General features: G+C 38.4%; 1 protein-coding gene across 1 annotated transcript; it reads left to right on the top strand.

Annotated features, from left to right (window-relative positions):
* Positions 1–12,198: 12,198 nt before the first annotated feature.
* LOC104093222 (transcription factor BEE 2-like) lies at positions 12,199–15,568 on the top strand. Its single transcript, XM_033655369.2, has 5 exons — positions 12,199–12,678; positions 13,129–13,311; positions 13,674–14,039; positions 14,708–14,800; positions 15,194–15,568. The coding sequence occupies exons 1-4, from the start codon at positions 12,331–12,333 to the stop codon at positions 14,774–14,776; spliced, it is 966 nt and encodes a 321-aa protein (XP_033511260.1). The 5' UTR covers positions 12,199–12,330; the 3' UTR covers positions 14,777–14,800; positions 15,194–15,568.
* The last annotated feature ends 869 nt before the right edge of the window (positions 15,569–16,437 follow it).

Below are 16,437 nucleotides of genomic sequence, written 5' to 3'. Positions count from 1 at the left end.
AACATGTTCGTATGATGAATTCGGACTTGGGCGTATGTCCGGATCGAGTTTTGGATGACCCGCTAGCATTTCGGAGCCTATCGTGGAAGTTGGCATTTCGGAAGAATTTCACAAATTTGGGTTTCAATGTTATCGATGTTCGTTTGGGATTCCGAGTCTGGAAATAGCTCCATATGGTGATTCTGGTATTGGGAGCGCATCCGGACGTGGATTTGGAGGTCCGTAGGTTATTTTGGAGTCATTTGGCTAAGGTTAGAAATTTGAAGGTTTTAGAGGAGTTTGACCGGAAGTGGACTTTTTGATATCGGGGTCAGAATTCGATTTCGAAAATTGGAATAGGTCCAAAATGTCAAATGTGACTTGTGTGTAAAATTTGAGGATAATCGGACATGATTTGATAGGTTTCAATATTGATTGTAAAAGTTGAAGTTTCAAAGTTCATTAAGTTTGAATTGGGGTGCAATTCATGATTTCGATGTTGTTTGATGTGATTTGAGGTCTCGAGCAAGATTGCGTTATGTTATGGGACTGGTTGGTATGATTGGACGGGGTTCAGGGGGTCCCGGGGGCCTCGGATATGTTTTGGGGTGGTTTCGGACCAAAATGGGATGATTTGTTGCTGCTGTATCTGGTATCTGGTTTCCTTCTTCGCGAACGCGAAGGGAGTCCCGCATTCGCGAAGAGGAACTTTGAGGCTGCTGGGATTTGGCCTTCGCGAACACGAAGGTTGAGATGCAAACGCGGTGAAGAACTTGAGGAACCTACGCAAACGCGAGTGGGGAGTCGCGAACGCGTAGAAGGAAATGAGGACTGGGCCTGAGGATGTTTGGCCTACACGGACGTGAGGCTGGGTATGCGAACGCGAAGTAGTGAGGGCGGAAAGCTTCGCGAATGCGTCGTGAGGAACGCGAACGCGAAGAGGAAATTTGGGGACAGTGTGTCTTTGGCCTTCGCGATCGCGATGGTCTTTCTACGATCGCGAAGAAGGGCGGACCTGGGCAGTGAAGTTTTATATACGAGATTTGGCCATTTTCCTCCACATTTTATTTTGGTTGGGCAATTTTTGGAGCTTTTGAAGAGGAGATTTCATCATCTATAATGAGGTAAGTAATTCCCGATTCATTGTGAGTTAAATATATGGATTAAACATGAAAATTTGTAGAAATTGTGGGGTTCTGGTAGGAAACCTAGAAATTGGTATTCTTGGATTTTGATCACAAAATGGAAAATAAATTATATATTTGAGTTCGTGAGGTTATGGGTAAAGTTTATCTTCGAAAATTTTCGAAACCCGGGCACGTGATCCCGAGGGTGATTTTATCAACTTTTCGAACGGAGTTAGAAATTGTTATAAAATGATTAATTATGAGTATTCGAGTATATTTTGATTGGGTTGCAACTTATTTGACTAGTTTTGGAGCGACGGGCGTCGGTTTGAGGTGTTAGAAAGGTTTTGGAGCCGGTTATGGAATTTCGGAGCGAGGTAAGTCTCCTTCCTAACCTTATAAGAGGGAATTAACCCTATAGGTAAATTAAATATTGTGTGCTTCTATTTGAGGGGTTGTGGGGGCTACGTACGCACGAGGTGACGAGAGTCCATGCGTAGCTACTAGCTATGCCTATGTCCGGGTAGTTTTAGGCTCACATCATGCCTTATTGATATTGTTATTGATTTATGTTTATTGTCCGCCTCGAGAGGGAGCGAGATTGAGTTTGCTTATTAAATATTTTGAAAGGAATTGAAATTGAAGAACTTAAGATTTAAAAGGTTTCATTTGAACTTCGTAATTTCGAAAAGGATTGAGTAATGCTATAATAGCTTAAGAAATCTATGTGCAACCGCATTGTATGTATGTTTCGCGAGTGGGGTAATTTCCTTAAAAGGCTACAAGATGAATTTCCCATATTTTTGAAAAGAATCAAGAAAGAGATATCATCTTAATGTTAAATTTATATTTGACCGCGTCGCAAGTATGATCCGCGAGCGAGGAGATTCCTTAAATTTATATTTGACCGCGTCGCACGTATGATTCGCGAGCGGGGTATTTCCTTCTACCACTCTTATGGGATCGGGCCGTTCGCCTCGGCAGAATTTATGTACCACACTCTCATGGAAGCGGGCCATTATCCTCGGCAAGTTAATAGATGCATCTATGGTTCGCGTCGTTCGACCCTCGGCAGTGCTCAGTTTACTTTTATGTTGGATCGGGCCGTACACCTCGGCACTTTCTATATATATATTATCCTCATGGAATCGTGCGTAATATTTGGCAAGAAGCCAGTGTATCTGAGGGTTTTTCCCTGATTTGAATTATGACAACCTCTTTGATGAAATCCACTATATATATATATATATATGCTCCGATTATGGAGGGAACTTGCCAGATGAGAGCTTGAGTAAATTGTAAAGAGAAAAATTGTAGCACGTATTTTATACTTATTTGTTTCATATATTTACTCTGTCTAATATTTATTCACTTCTTTACTGTACCTGATATTATTGGATCACTAGTAAGTGTCGAAGTCGACCCCTCGTCACTACTTCTTCAGGGTTAGGAGGGATACTTACTGGGTACGCGTTGATTTACATACTCATGCTACACTTGCTGCACATTCTTGTGCATGTACACATATGTTTAGCGGCCTTGTGGGTACAGAGGCGCGATTATGGCGGGGACTTATGTGAGCTGCATTCTATACGACGCACCGCAGCCAGCAGAGTCTCCTTCAGAGTATTGTATTATCTTCCCTGTCCAAGTTGTATTCCGGACAGTTATTGTATTTTATTTTAAATTTCTAGAAAAGGCTCATGCACTTGTGACACCGGGTTCTGGGATGATTATGGGATGTTGAGTACTGAAATTGGAAAACATTGTTATTATTCTGTAAATTCATCTTTTACTAGTTAGATTTAAGTAAATTTATGATTTTAAAAATATTAAAATGAGAATTTAATTAACCATTTAGTGTTGGCTTGCCTAACAGTGGTGTCTGGTGCCATCACGACCTTTAACGGATTTTGGGTCGTGACAATATGGTATCAGAGTACTAGGTTCACTTAGGTCTTACGAGTCATGAGCGAGTCTAGTAGAGTCTTGCGGATCGATACGGAGACGTCTGTACTTATCTTCGAGAGGCTACAGAGCTGTTAGGAGCATTTTTCTTCTCGATTCCTCATCGTGCGATTTGATTCCTTTGAGGCTTATGCCTTAATTTCTTTCCCATTCACTCTTATGCGACGTGAAGCGCTGGTTGTAAATCGGGAATTGAGGAATTATAAATGGTACTATAGATATGGTGCGGGATGTTTCTCCTTGCGTAGTTGATTGGACTATTGTCGTCGCCTTGTGGAAGGATATTCTGTCATTTCAGCCCAGTAACTGTACTTCTGAGAGCTTTGAGGCTATGCACAGGTTGCTATGATACTCAAGAGTTGTTGTCGCACAGTATTGATGTGATGGTAGGATGCTTGACTATGTGTCGGGGAAGTGAATGACTTGGAAGGAGGTTTACTTAGTGCATGGTTCCGAGATTCAGTATCTTATTTCGGCGAAGGAAAAGCAATTGGCCTATGAATGTCCAGATTTGGGTTGATGGAGTAACGAGGCTTGGTATTTTCTAGTGTGATGGAATCTTCATCCGAGGTGTGGTGTCGTCGTCCTTGATTGAATGTGTTAAGTTCGTCGGTGTTATGATTTTCTTCGACTCGCCTTTGGGGCAGGGTAGCATATGGGTTTTGTGGTAGGATGACTACACACCTTGAGAAAGTTTAGAGTGATTTGGGATTCATGGTGGACCGTGACTAGGTCTACGGACTTAAATTGGAGTATTGACTGCTATATTGAGGAAGATTGGGTGTGACAAGAGAGAGTTGCTTGATATGAAGAAGGATACAACATGACTTTGGATTGGAATGTATTGTCACACCTTTAGTTGATGTCCATGAGGAGTGAAAGGACTTGTACAGCTAGTGAATGAGCACATGCACAGGATAGGTTACTGATTTCGTAGTTATTGTACCTAGTGCAGCGGCATTGGATGATGTCGCCATGGAATTTCCACAGGTGAGTTATCTCCTGTGAGCAGGTTTGCGGTTGCGTGGTGTTGATGGGGATGTCATGAAAGAATTCTACTGGTTATCCGGCAAGAGGTCGAATATGTGAATATGGTTAGTGATTCAGAGTGTTCATGAAAGGTCAAATGGAAGAATTTTGAAGAACTTGGCGAGTTGGTTGTGCAAGATCAGTTCAACGATGAAGAAAGAATCTTGGCGGGTTATAGAGTTATGCAATGGTAGCTTCAAGCTAAGTGGGAGAGTTCCACCGCCTACGGTTGGATTGCATGGTCGGCTAATTATGAGATTTCTGGTTATCGGCATATAGGTGGGATATTTTGACTAAGGAAGAGAGAACATCAACGGTAATTTGAGCAAAGGATTGAGGAATGTGTGCTATAGTAGGCCTTATTGACTCATGTTCAGGTTTTGGGGAGATTCAGGATTTATGCTTCGTGTAAAGGTGATTTACAAGGAAAGTGATTTAGCCGGGTGCATCTTGAAAGGGCGTTCATGTGCTAGTGGAGCCTGGGAGTTGATTATATTCGGGACCAAGTCAGAGTGGGTGACTCTCAACAACAGTCCTAGTGGATTCAAAAGTTAAAGTGTGGTGACTAAGGATTTCGAGTCCGTAGTGTGGGTTAGTATTGAGTTGTTGCAGTAGATTATAAAAATGGCTTGGAGTGTTCTATGTTATCTTCGGTATGCGGTGTAGCAATGGAAGAATGGGAGAAAATAACTTCAAAATCGTAAAGGAAATATCATAATGGGTGTACTAGTTGAAGATGCGGATGTGCGTACAAAGAGGGTGTGAGATGGTTCGTGGGTTTTGGGGGCAATGTGGTCTCGTGAGATGGGGTCACTCAGTATGAGTGCGGATTGAGTTTGTTATATTGATAAAGGAGCTGTTGTTATTTCTAAGGAAGATCCAGAGTAAATTAGGAGAAGTCGGGTTCGGCTAGCAATGGTTGAATCGACATGATGATGGCAATGATCAGCTCCTTCAGCGTGCTGAGTTGTGCATGAGATTTGTGGCGGTACGTGCGAGGTTTGACGGCCGCCGTAATTGATTTCATTTGGGGCCATTCGAGCATTATGGCATGTTATGTGTAGACGGATCCCGGAAGGATTATGGTGGTTTAAACCACTACTCGTGGGTTGTATTTTCTCTGGTCATGGGAATTTGGTTGCGTGTTGCGATGGTTCTCTTGAAAAGAGCTAAGTAAAATATTTCTATATGATGAAGTGTTTACCCTATTAGTAGTTTCGGAGTTATGATGAAATTGTTTTGGTGCTCTTGCGCATTGGCACGATTAAGTGTGGTGATTAGCATGTGATTTGGAAGTTGAGGATCAAGGTTGCGGTTCGGTGTTGACAAGAATGTCACGAGCTCAGATGAGCGAGAAAGGACTCAGATGGTTAGATTCAGCTGACATTGTTTTTGGTGTCACCTGAGATCGGTGCCTAGTGTGAAGAGGCTTTGAATACTGAATGCAGATTCTTGAATTGCTTTACAGCGTTGGTGTAGGCGGTAGTATGAATGTATAGACTTGTTACCTGGTGCGGAAGTTTATGGGAGCATATCCCACGGGAAGATTGTATAAATGTGATATGTAGTCACTTTATTGATTGAAGATTTAAACCCAGTATGAAGAGGGTTGTAATATCGCTAATTTGAAAAATTTATGCCTGGAGGGCGCTCGGTTCACTTGGTTGTGGACTGTGGAAGTTTGTTCCGGTTATGATGGTTGTTGTTGTGTGTTATGGGAGAAAGGGTTATTATGGATCCTTGAAAGGTTATTAGCCTAGTACGGTGCGATCAGAATCGGATTGAGGTCTGTGGATGGATTTAAATACGAATATAGGCTCTATATCAGGCTGAATGTGTTCATTTTAGCATAGCGCTCCTTATGGAGTAGTATTCGGACGTTGGATGTCGTTTCGTCGTCGGCTATTTCATGTAATACTATATTGTGTCGTGTGAGTTGTGAAACGGCTTGGTAAATTTCTTATGTGTTGAGGTTCCGCATAGAGATGGTGTTATGTGAGCAGGATGGCTCTCGAGATTCAAATCATATATCACACCTTAGTTGTGCTTGAGTTTTGTAGCGTATGGCGCTATCTGTCTCCCCATGGATGGTATTATGCACTTAGCGTGCTTGTGGCTGATATTCGGGTATTTGTAGTAATGAGCATTCTAGCTCGGTAAATATCTCTTTATGTAGATTTTATGTGTGGATCATGTGGCATGCCGCCATGGGTATGTTGTTTGGATCGGGTTGCACGCCGCAACAGTGGGATGTTGATTACAGTCCCCTATATCTATTTTCGTGTGTTTTGCTTTCCATTTTCTGGAGAAGGTTCATAACACCTTTTTGGTTGTCTAATTAGTTGTGTGGGTTGAGTAGTCCCTTCCAGAGATTCGTGTTCCTTATGTATCACGTTCGAGTTGGTAGCTTATTGGCACATTGCGGCATCATATGAGACTTTTGGTCATGTCTAGGGTGGCTTGTTGCCTGAGCAGCTTATACTGAGCGAGATGATATTTTCGGACCTCGGATCAGTACGATCGGATTATATTAAGTATATTAAAGAGCAAATACCATTATTTGGTTCATAATGGGGTGATGATTCTAGTCAAAGGGAGAGATTCAATGATTTGTTGACTCTGCAGTTGGTTATGAATTTCTACACATATCTTCCGTCGTGGCGGTGTTGTAAGAGTTGGAACAAGAGTTATATATGTCATGAGGTGCATTGCGAGCATCAGATTCGTGGAATTTCGGCTATTGTTATCAGAGGATGTTATTATGGTCATGTGAATGTTGCGGTTCATGGTGTGAATTCAGCAAAGGTACGCAGCCATGTTCTGGTACATCGTGTGGTGATTGATACGGTGATCGTATGTTTGAAACAGGCCTAGCAGAAGATTTCGGATGTTGGAATTTGTCTCTAAGGCTAGTTTGACTAAACAAAAGGGGAATCTTCAGATTTACTCGAGCCAGTGTGCTCAACTGAGTGGTGGTAGCACGGGTAGGTGCACGAGGTGCTAATCAGTGATTTCGGACAACTCCAGAACAGTTCTTAGCACGTTCGAGGATGAACATATGATTAAGTGGGAGAGAATGTAATGACCCGGCCGGTTGTTTTGAGATCCAGAGCATCGTTCGGCGGTTTGAGGCCTTAAGTAGCTTCACTTCATGTATTATGACTTGTACTCATGGTCGGAATTTAATTTCGGGAAGTTCGGAGTTGATTTGGAAAGAAAATTCTCATTTCGAAAGCTTTAAGTTGGAAGAATTGACTAAGGCTGGATTTTTGAGTAAACGATCTCGGAATCGGGATTTGAAGGTTCCAACAGGTTCGTATGATGAATTCGGACTTGGGGTATGTCCGGACCGTGGAAGTTGGCATTTTGGAAGAATTTCATAAATTTGGGTTTCAATGTTACCGATGTCCGTTTGGGATTCCGAGTCTGGGAATAGCTCCGTATGGTGATTCTGGTATTGGGAGCGCGTCCGGAAGTGGATTCGGAGGTCCGTAGGTCATTTTGGAGTCATTTGGTTAAGGCTAGAAATTTGAAGGTTTTAAAGAAGTTTGGCCAGAAGTGGACTTTTTGATATCGGGGTCAGAATCCGATTCCGAAAGTTGGAGTAGGTCCGTAATGTCAAATGTGACTTGTGTGCAAAATTTGAGGACAATCAGACGTGATTTGATAGGTTTCGGCATCGATTGTAGAAGTTGAAGTTTCAAAGTTCATTATATTTGAATTGGGGTGTGATTCATGATTTCGATATTGTTTGATGTGATTTGAGGTCTCGAGCAAGTTTGTGTTATGTTATGGGACTGGTTGGTATGATTGGACGGGGTCCCGGGGGCCTCGGGTGTACTTCGGGGTAGTTTCGGACCAAAACGGAATGATTTGCTGCTGCTATATGTGGTATCTGGTTTCCTCCTTCGCGAACACGAAGGGAGTCCTGCGTTCGCGAAGAGGAACTTTGAGGCTGCTGGGATTTGGCCTTCGCGAACGCGAAGGTTGAGACGCGAATGCGGTGAAGAACTTGAGGAACCTACGCGAACGCGATGGGGAGTCGCGAACGCGTAGAAGGAAATAAGGACTGGGCCTGAGGATGTTTGGCCTACGCGAACGTGAGGCTGGGTATGCGAACGCGAAGCAGTGAGGGCGGAAAGCTTCGCGAACGCGTCATGAGGAACGCAAACGCGAAGAGGAAATTTAGGGACAGTGTGTCTTTGGCCTTCGCGATCGCGATGGTCTTTCTGCGATCGCGAAGAAGGGCGGACCTGGCAGTGAAGTTTTATATACGGGATTTGGCCATTTTCCTTCACATTTTATTTTGGTTGGGCGATTTTTGGAGCTTTTGAAGAGGAGATTTCATCATCTATAATGAGGTAAGTAATTTCCGATTCATTGTGAGTTAAATATATGATTTATATATGGATTAAACATGAAAATTTATAAAAATTGTGGGGTTCTGGTAAGAAACCTAGAAATTGGTATTCTTGAATTTTGATCACGAAATTGGACATGAAATGGAGAATAAATTATATATTTGAATTCGTGAGGTTATGGGTAAAGTTTATCTTCGAAAATTTTCAGAACCCGGGCACGTGGGCCTGAGGGTGATTTTATCAACTTTTCGAACGGATTTGAAAATTATTATAAAATAATTAATTATAAGTATTAGAGTATATTTTGATTGGGTTGCAACTTATTTGACTAGTTTTGGAGCGACGGGCGTCGGTTTGGAGTGTTAGAAAGGCTTTGGAGCCGGTTATGGAATTTCGAAGCGAGGTAAGTCTCCTTCCTAACCTTATAAGAGGGAATTAACCCCATAGGTAAACTAAAATATTGTGTGCTTCTATTTGTGGGGGCTACGTACGCACGAGGTGACGAGAGTCCGTACGTAGCTACTAGCTATACCTATATTCGGGTAGGTTTAGGCTCACATCATGCCTTGTTGATATTGTTATTGATTTATGTTTATTGTCTACCTCGAGAGGGAGCGAGATTGAGTTTGCTTATTAAATATTTTGAAAGGAATTGAAATTGAATAACTTAAGATTTAAAAGGTTTCATTTGAACTTCGTAATTTCGAAAAGGATTGAGTAATGCTATAATATCTTAAGAAATCTATGTGTAACCGCGTCGCATGTATGTTTTGCGAGCGAGGTAATTTTCTTAAAAGGCTACAAGCTGAATTTCCCATATTTTTGAAAAGAATCAAGAAAGAGATATCATCTTAATGTTAAATTTATATTTGACCGCGTCGCAAATATGATCCGCGAGCGGAGAGATTCCTTAAATTTATATTTGACCGCGTCGCACGTATGATTCACGAGCGGGGTATTTCCTTCTACCACTCTTATGGGATCGGGTCATTCACCTCGGCAGGATTTATGTACCACACTCTCATGAGAGCGGGCCGTTCGCCTCGGCAGGTTAATAGATGCATCTATAGTTCGTGTCGTTCGACCCTCGGCAGTGCACAGTTTACTTTTATGTTGGATCAGGCCGTACGCCTTGGCACTTCCTTTATATATATTATCCTCATGGAATCGTGCGTAATATTTGGCAAGAAGCTAGTGTATCTGAGGGTTTTTCCCTGATTTGAATTATGACAACCTCTTTGATGACATCCACTATATATATATATATATATATATGCTCCGATTACGGAGAGAACTTACCAGATGAGAGTTTGAGTAAATTGTAAAGAGGAAAATTGTAGCACATATTTTATACTTGTTTGTTTCATATATTTACTCTGTCTCATATTTATTCACTTTTTTACTGTACCTGATATTATTGGACCACTAGTAAGTGTCGAAGTCGACTCCTCGTCACTACTTATTCGGGGTTAGGTGGAATACTTACTGGGTACATGTTGATTTACGTACTCATGCTACACTTGCTGTACATTCTTGTGCAGGTACACATATGTTTAGCGGCTTTGTGGGCGCAGAGGCGCGATTATGGCAGGGACTTAGGTGAGCTGCATTCTATACGACGCACCGCAGCCAGCAGAGTCTCCTTCAGAGTATTGTATTTTCTTCCCTGTCCAAGTTGTATTCCGTACAGTTATTGTATTTTATTTTAAATTTTTAGAAAAGGCTCATGCACTTGTGACACCGGGTTCTGGGATGATTATGGGATGTTCAGTACTGAAATTGGAAAACATTATTGTTATTCTGTAAATTCAAATTTTACTAGTTAGATTGAAGTAAATTTACGATTTCAAAAATATTAAAATGAGAATTTAATTAACCATTTAGTGTTGGCTTGCCTGATAGTGGTGTCCGGCGCCATCACGACCTTTAACGGATTTTGGATCGTGACATCATGAGTCCAACAGTTTACATATCATGTATAGTTTGCGAGCTATTCCATAGTGAGCAAGTTATCCAATGCACACCTGAAGGGTAGCGACTACGAGTTTCCCTAAGAATTTTCAAAAATAAAAAAGTTCCTCATCATGAGACAATAGATTCAAAAATTCATGTTCTCTTCGGTTCTTTATTATATATTTCCGCCTTATTGATCAAATTCACTTCGTTCCTTACTCAAAAGGACAGTATTGAAAAGGTCCTAGCATTGCCTTCAAAATATTTAGGAGGAGGATATAACTTGTCGAGCCAAGGGGCGGAGCTAGAGTTCCGGGAGCGAGTTTGGGCGAACCAGTAGCTTTGATTTGAACTTAGTACTTGTCTTAAAAAAATTCATTAAATATATTTAAATTATTAATTTAGAGCCCAATAACTTAAAACAATTAGAATCTCGAACTCATAAATTAAAAATCCTGAATCCGCCTCTGGTCAAGCCTATGGTGGATGTCGACGATCTGACCATTCAAAGGCATTTCCTCATTAGTTGGATTAGAAAGGGAGCCGAACAACATGATCTGTTGTTCACTGAAAATTAGCGAAGAAAGAAAGAAGGAACATCGAATGATTAATTGCAATTTCTTATTATCACGTTAATAAGTTGTTTGCTAAAGCATACTGTGGAATGGACCATTCATCTATAAGGCATAGGCTGTTTGTCTCAATTGATGGGTAACCACATAAATTTCTTTAAAATAGCATCAGTACAGTATCAGAGGCGAAGTCAAGATTTTATCTTTATAGGTTCTGAATTTTAAAACGACGACTTCAAGTATTAATAGCTGAGATCTAAATTTAATACTTGTACATATTTAATAAATTTCTCAACATAAATACACTCCTGCAGTGTGATTTTCATGCGAAAGATCATTTGCTGTGACAAAATTCCTTTTAAATATGGGAGGTTGTATTGAAGATACAGTGGACATAAATACACTAAACTAACAACTCCATCTTCTACTGAAATTATATGCAAATGTATCTAAAAAAAAATTTCATAATATATAATGGCTTTTTGTATAAGGGAGGAGTTGGTATCCAATCGTTCAACTTCAACCCCACCATTCTTTTTCCTTATCAGCACATTCTTGATTTGCTTCGATTTGATGGCCACTCCCTGCCGCAGCCCCCACTTCCCTTCTCTCTCTCTCTCTCTCACTCCCTTTATTCGGAGGCCAATGCATTAAACTCAACTCAAAATTATGTGTATAATTTACTAAAATTTCATTAATCTTATTTTCTTTGTTTTATTTTATATGAGTCACTTTATTTTTTTGCTCTATTTTAATAAGAAAGAGATATTTTTGTATTTAAAAATAAATGAATTTTAAGTTATATACATATATATTGTTAATGTGAATAATTTCTTATATTATTACGTCATTTAAAAAGATATCAACAAGTAAGGCTCCTTAAAATGCACGATTCGTAATCTTAAAAATAAGACAAGTTACGTGCTATCATAGTTAAAGTTGATCTGATGATGTAAAAGTTCATATACTAATGATGTATATAACTTAAACTTTTCATTTTATTCTTAGTGGTATGATTTTTTTACTCACAAAAATATTTAACCATAAGTTTCAAAAACCTTTATTTATTTTTTAAACTTGGTAATAGATACAACTTCACATAAAATAACATAAAAGGAGTAATTTCCGAAGTACAATAAATTTCAATAAAAACTTTTAGAGTCGAACTAATCTTGTTTAAATTATGTATCTGCCTTTGTCTTTATCCATATCCAAATGGCTTCTGATCTGTATAAATCTCCTCTCCATCTTTTCAAGATTCACAAACCAAAGGAGCAGAGGACCACAAACTAAGATTTCTACTCATACAAAGTTCACAGTGACAAAAATAGCATTTCCAACATGTTAGGCTGCGAGGAAATCAGCATTCTTGAAAGGCAGAGAGCTATATTTGAACGTCTATACCAATGTCAACAGCAGCTTTCTTCTTTACCAAATCAAAATCTTGCTCATTTCAACAGTTTAATTAGTGAACATATTATGGACTGCAGTCAAGTTCAGAATTTTCCAATCAAGATTGATCCACAATTGGACGAAAGTTCACGTAGCTTGAATATGTTTGGAAGTGAACAAAAAACTTGGGCAGGCTCTGATTTTGCCAATAATTCTCTGGAATTGGCTCATCAATCTTTATCTACACTCTCAAATTCATCGATGACAAAAACGTCAACCAAGAAGAGAAAAGCAGAGGTTTGTAAATTTTTCTTTTTATTAATGGTTGTATCCGAGCTAATTTGCACTCACTATAATTATTCTTGTTGTCTCCCATTAGCACGGTATATCGTTTATGCAGGGGCGGAGCTACCCAGTAGCTTTGGTTTCAAACACTATATTTATCTTTAAAATTTTATTAAATATTTAAAAATTATTAATTTAGAAACCATCAACTTACAAAAGATTAGAATTTCGAACCCATAGACTTTAAATACTAACTCCGCCTCAAGGTATATGGTAATTCTGCCCACCAAAACTTAGGCGGATGAAACAAAACACCTGGCGTTTTTTGTCTCTATAGTTTGTGATCCGATTTCCCATGTTGTAAATGTTGTTTATGCTTGAGCATAATTCGCTTAAATTTGAATATTTATGAATGAAGATGTAAAGCTAAGGTATCTTTTGTTTGTTTATTTCATTTGGCAGTTTTATGAGGAAGATGAATATAAAGCTAGAAAAATTGAAGGAGAAGCAGGGGAAGTGAAGTCAGAGATCACAGTGAAAAGTGCAAAGGAGAATTCCAAGATTTCAGAGGTTAAAAAACCTGATTATATTCATGTTAGAGCACGCCGTGGTCAAGCTACTGATAGCCACAGCTTAGCAGAGAGAGTAAGTGTTACCATAAAAATGTCAAATCTTTTTACATTATTAGCAGTGGCGGATCCAGGATTTTAAAGTCGTGGCTGCTCACCGATAAAAATTCTGAAAGAAGAGGAAAAAAGAGTTTAGTTATAGGTGCTCATTTAATATTTATCTTAATATTTTTATAATTACCTATACAAATTTACTAAATCTTGTCAAAGATAATGAGTGCTTGAGCACCCAAAAATAACATGTAGATCCGTCACTGATTATTAGTAGGTTTTAACTTATATAAACTGACAGTGTAATCGCCGTAGCTAGTTTGGAATGAAACATGTTTGATTTGTTGATTTTGATAGGAATTGGCTATTTTTTAAATGATTGTGCAGGCAAGAAGAGAGAAAATAAGTAAGAAGATGAAATGTTTACAAGATTTAGTACCAGGTTGCAACAAAGTGATTGGCAAAGCACGGATGCTAGATGAAATAATCAATTATGTTCAATCTCTTCAGAAACAAGTGGAGTTTCTTTCTATGAAACTTTCTGCTTCTAATTTGAACACTGATAACTTATTTGCAAAGGAGTTTCCATCTCACATGGCCAATTTTGCAAACCCAGCATGTTTACAAAACAACCTTTTTCAACAACAACGACAAGAAGGAAGCAATGTTGGTGTTGCCACAATGTCACCACAAAGAAGAGAAGATTGTTTGATGTCATTCCCAGAAGCTTTTCTTGATTCTTCACATGTGCCTGTAGTTTCTTCAACCCTATGCCCTGTGTGTTATATCTAACAGTTTAAACTTTTAAATGACGTGGTCACATAATTTGACATGATTTCTGAGCAAACAATAGATTTTGAGTTCAAATTTCATTACCACCAAAAAGTAAAAGACATTTCACATGTTTATCCTATGAAAAATAGAGGTGGAGCCAGGATTTTAACGATGACTTTAAATACTAATGACTAGGTTCTAAATTTAATATTTGTACATATTTAATGAATTTCTTAATACAAATATATTGTTGAGCAAAAATTATTGGGTTCGGCCGAACTGGTAGACAGGGGCGGATCCAGCCCTCTAGCACCGGGTTCAACTGAACCCAGTGCTTTTATTGCGGAGTATAAATTTATGTGTAAAAATTTATTAAAATTATAATAAATAGTAAATATGAACTCATAACTTTAAAAATATAATGATGTAATGCTAAAAACCTTAATGGTTGAACCCATAAAATTTAAATCTTGGATTCGCCTCTGCTGGTAGATCGACTTCTGCCTTCGCCGCTGATGAAAAAGATTAGGCCCACACACGAGTGTGTTGAGACATAACATACTTAAGTAATTAAAAGTGTGTTAGGTTTCAGGTTCTAGCTGAAATTTTCTCTACGATTTGCCATATTTTCTTGTGTTCCATTGCAGGCAGTACATCAGCTAGCAAATTTTGAAACTGATATGCAATGCCTTTTTGGTGTCCACTTTCAGCAGTAAAGGAAGAGCATATTCTTCAACAAGGTTGGTTTGGTTTGGCTAGTTAAATAACTTAAGATCCCGTTTGGCCATAAAATTTGGGAGCTTCTTTTTTCAAATTTTGTTTTCAAATATTTGCTTGTTTATATATTTTAATTTTTTTTGGTAAACAAAGTCTTCAAATTCCAAAAACAGCTCTAGAGTAGTTTTTGCAATTTTCTACTCACAAAACTTTAAATTTTTTTCAAGTAAAATGCATGTCCAAACACAATTTCAACTTTCAAAAATTATTTTTTTATCTTATCTTCAAAAACTCAAATTTTTAAATTTCAACCAAATTTATGTCCAAACGCTAACTTAAACTGATGCAGAAACGGAACTTCAAGGTTTTTTGTTTTTCATATTTTTCCTGACATCATTTTACTTCTTATTTTGCAGGTGCAGGTGCCAAATTGCAATTATATTGAATATAGTGGCTAGTTCTCTTAAGGAACTGAGTACTAAATCCACAAATTTTGAAGTTAGCAACTACATCAGAGAAAACCCGAACACCCCCCCCCCCCCCACCTCCCCACCCACAACAAAGAAAAAAAAGAATCTTCTTATACATTTGTTGAGCATATAAGCTATAGCCAATGTTGTGAGAGTGTATAGCCAATGTTGTAATAGTTTATTTGTATGTAGTAACAGATTTATTTTGTTTTCTTTTTAATTCTTTCTCATTCTTGTGTATCCGTACATAGTGGCTTTTATATGCCATTGATGTAAATATACTGATAAAAGCAAGAATTTTGAAAAGTGTTTTTCTCCAAAGTATTTTGTTTACTTTTGGTGAGAAACATTTTATGTTTGGCTAATTAATTTAAAAAATACTATTGAATATCAATCAGTGTTTAACCAAGCTTTTAAAAAGTATTTTTAAGTGTATTTTTCTCAAAAATATATTTTAGAAAAGTGCTCGTACAAAATGAAAAAGGAATTGAAAAAATTTCTTTGTATATTTCATCATTGTTATTGTACATGTATATATACACTTACATTTGAAGAATAAACAATAGCAGCAAGGAGAAACTATGTACACTTATTATATTCTAATTTGCCTATTAATAAAAAAATTATTCTTTCTACTCAACTAACTATATTCCATCACATGTTAGTAACGTGAGGGAAGTTTCTAGTATTAAGACTGTCTGATGGTCTATAATTAATCTATCATGAATTAATTGACTTGATCTAAAGGCTGTGGCTCTTCCACGTGAACACTCCACTGAATATAATCTGTATAACATAGGCTGAATCGAACATAATCACTTTGGTCGGAACATATGAGGTTTTTCTAGGTCATCTTCTTCTTCATTCCCTCTGCTCCATCTCTAGGCAAAACTCTATGAAAATCAGAATTAGGATGGGGTTTCTTCTTCCCAACAGTACTTTTGAAGAGAAACTATTTTTTTCTTCTTTTCAAAAACTACTTTTGCTTCTTTTCAAAAGCGATTATTTTTCCTTCTAAAAGCTTGTTCAAACACCTTAACTGTGAAAAAAATATTTTGGGCCTAAAAAATACTTTTGGTAAAAAAAAAGTTTGGTCAAACAGGCTATTACACTCCAACATATAAAGAAAGTCCACGCTATCATTAGTTAGAAGCTAACTACAAGTAATGTCTGTAAAGCAAGATTAACTT

The sequence above is a fragment of the Nicotiana tomentosiformis genome, chromosome 9 (genome assembly GCF_000390325.3).
Source record: "Nicotiana tomentosiformis chromosome 9, ASM39032v3, whole genome shotgun sequence".
NCBI lineage: Eukaryota > Viridiplantae > Streptophyta > Magnoliopsida > Solanales > Solanaceae > Nicotiana > Nicotiana tomentosiformis.
Note: the sequence above shows the minus strand (reverse complement) of the source record. Positions and strands in the feature narration are given on the sequence as shown.

Coding starts and splice junctions, on each gene's coding strand:
- LOC104093222 (XM_033655369.2), top strand. CDS start 12,331: ATGTTAGGCTGCGAGGAAATCAGCATTCTTGAAAGGCAGAGAGCTATA. Junction 13,312..13,673: donor GCCACAGCTTAGCAGAGAGA/GTAAGTGTTACC, acceptor ATGATTGTGCAG/GCAAGAAGAGAGAAAATAAG. Junction 14,040..14,707: donor TTGATTCTTCACATGTGCCT/GTAGTTTCTTCA, acceptor GTTCCATTGCAG/GCAGTACATCAGCTAGCAAA.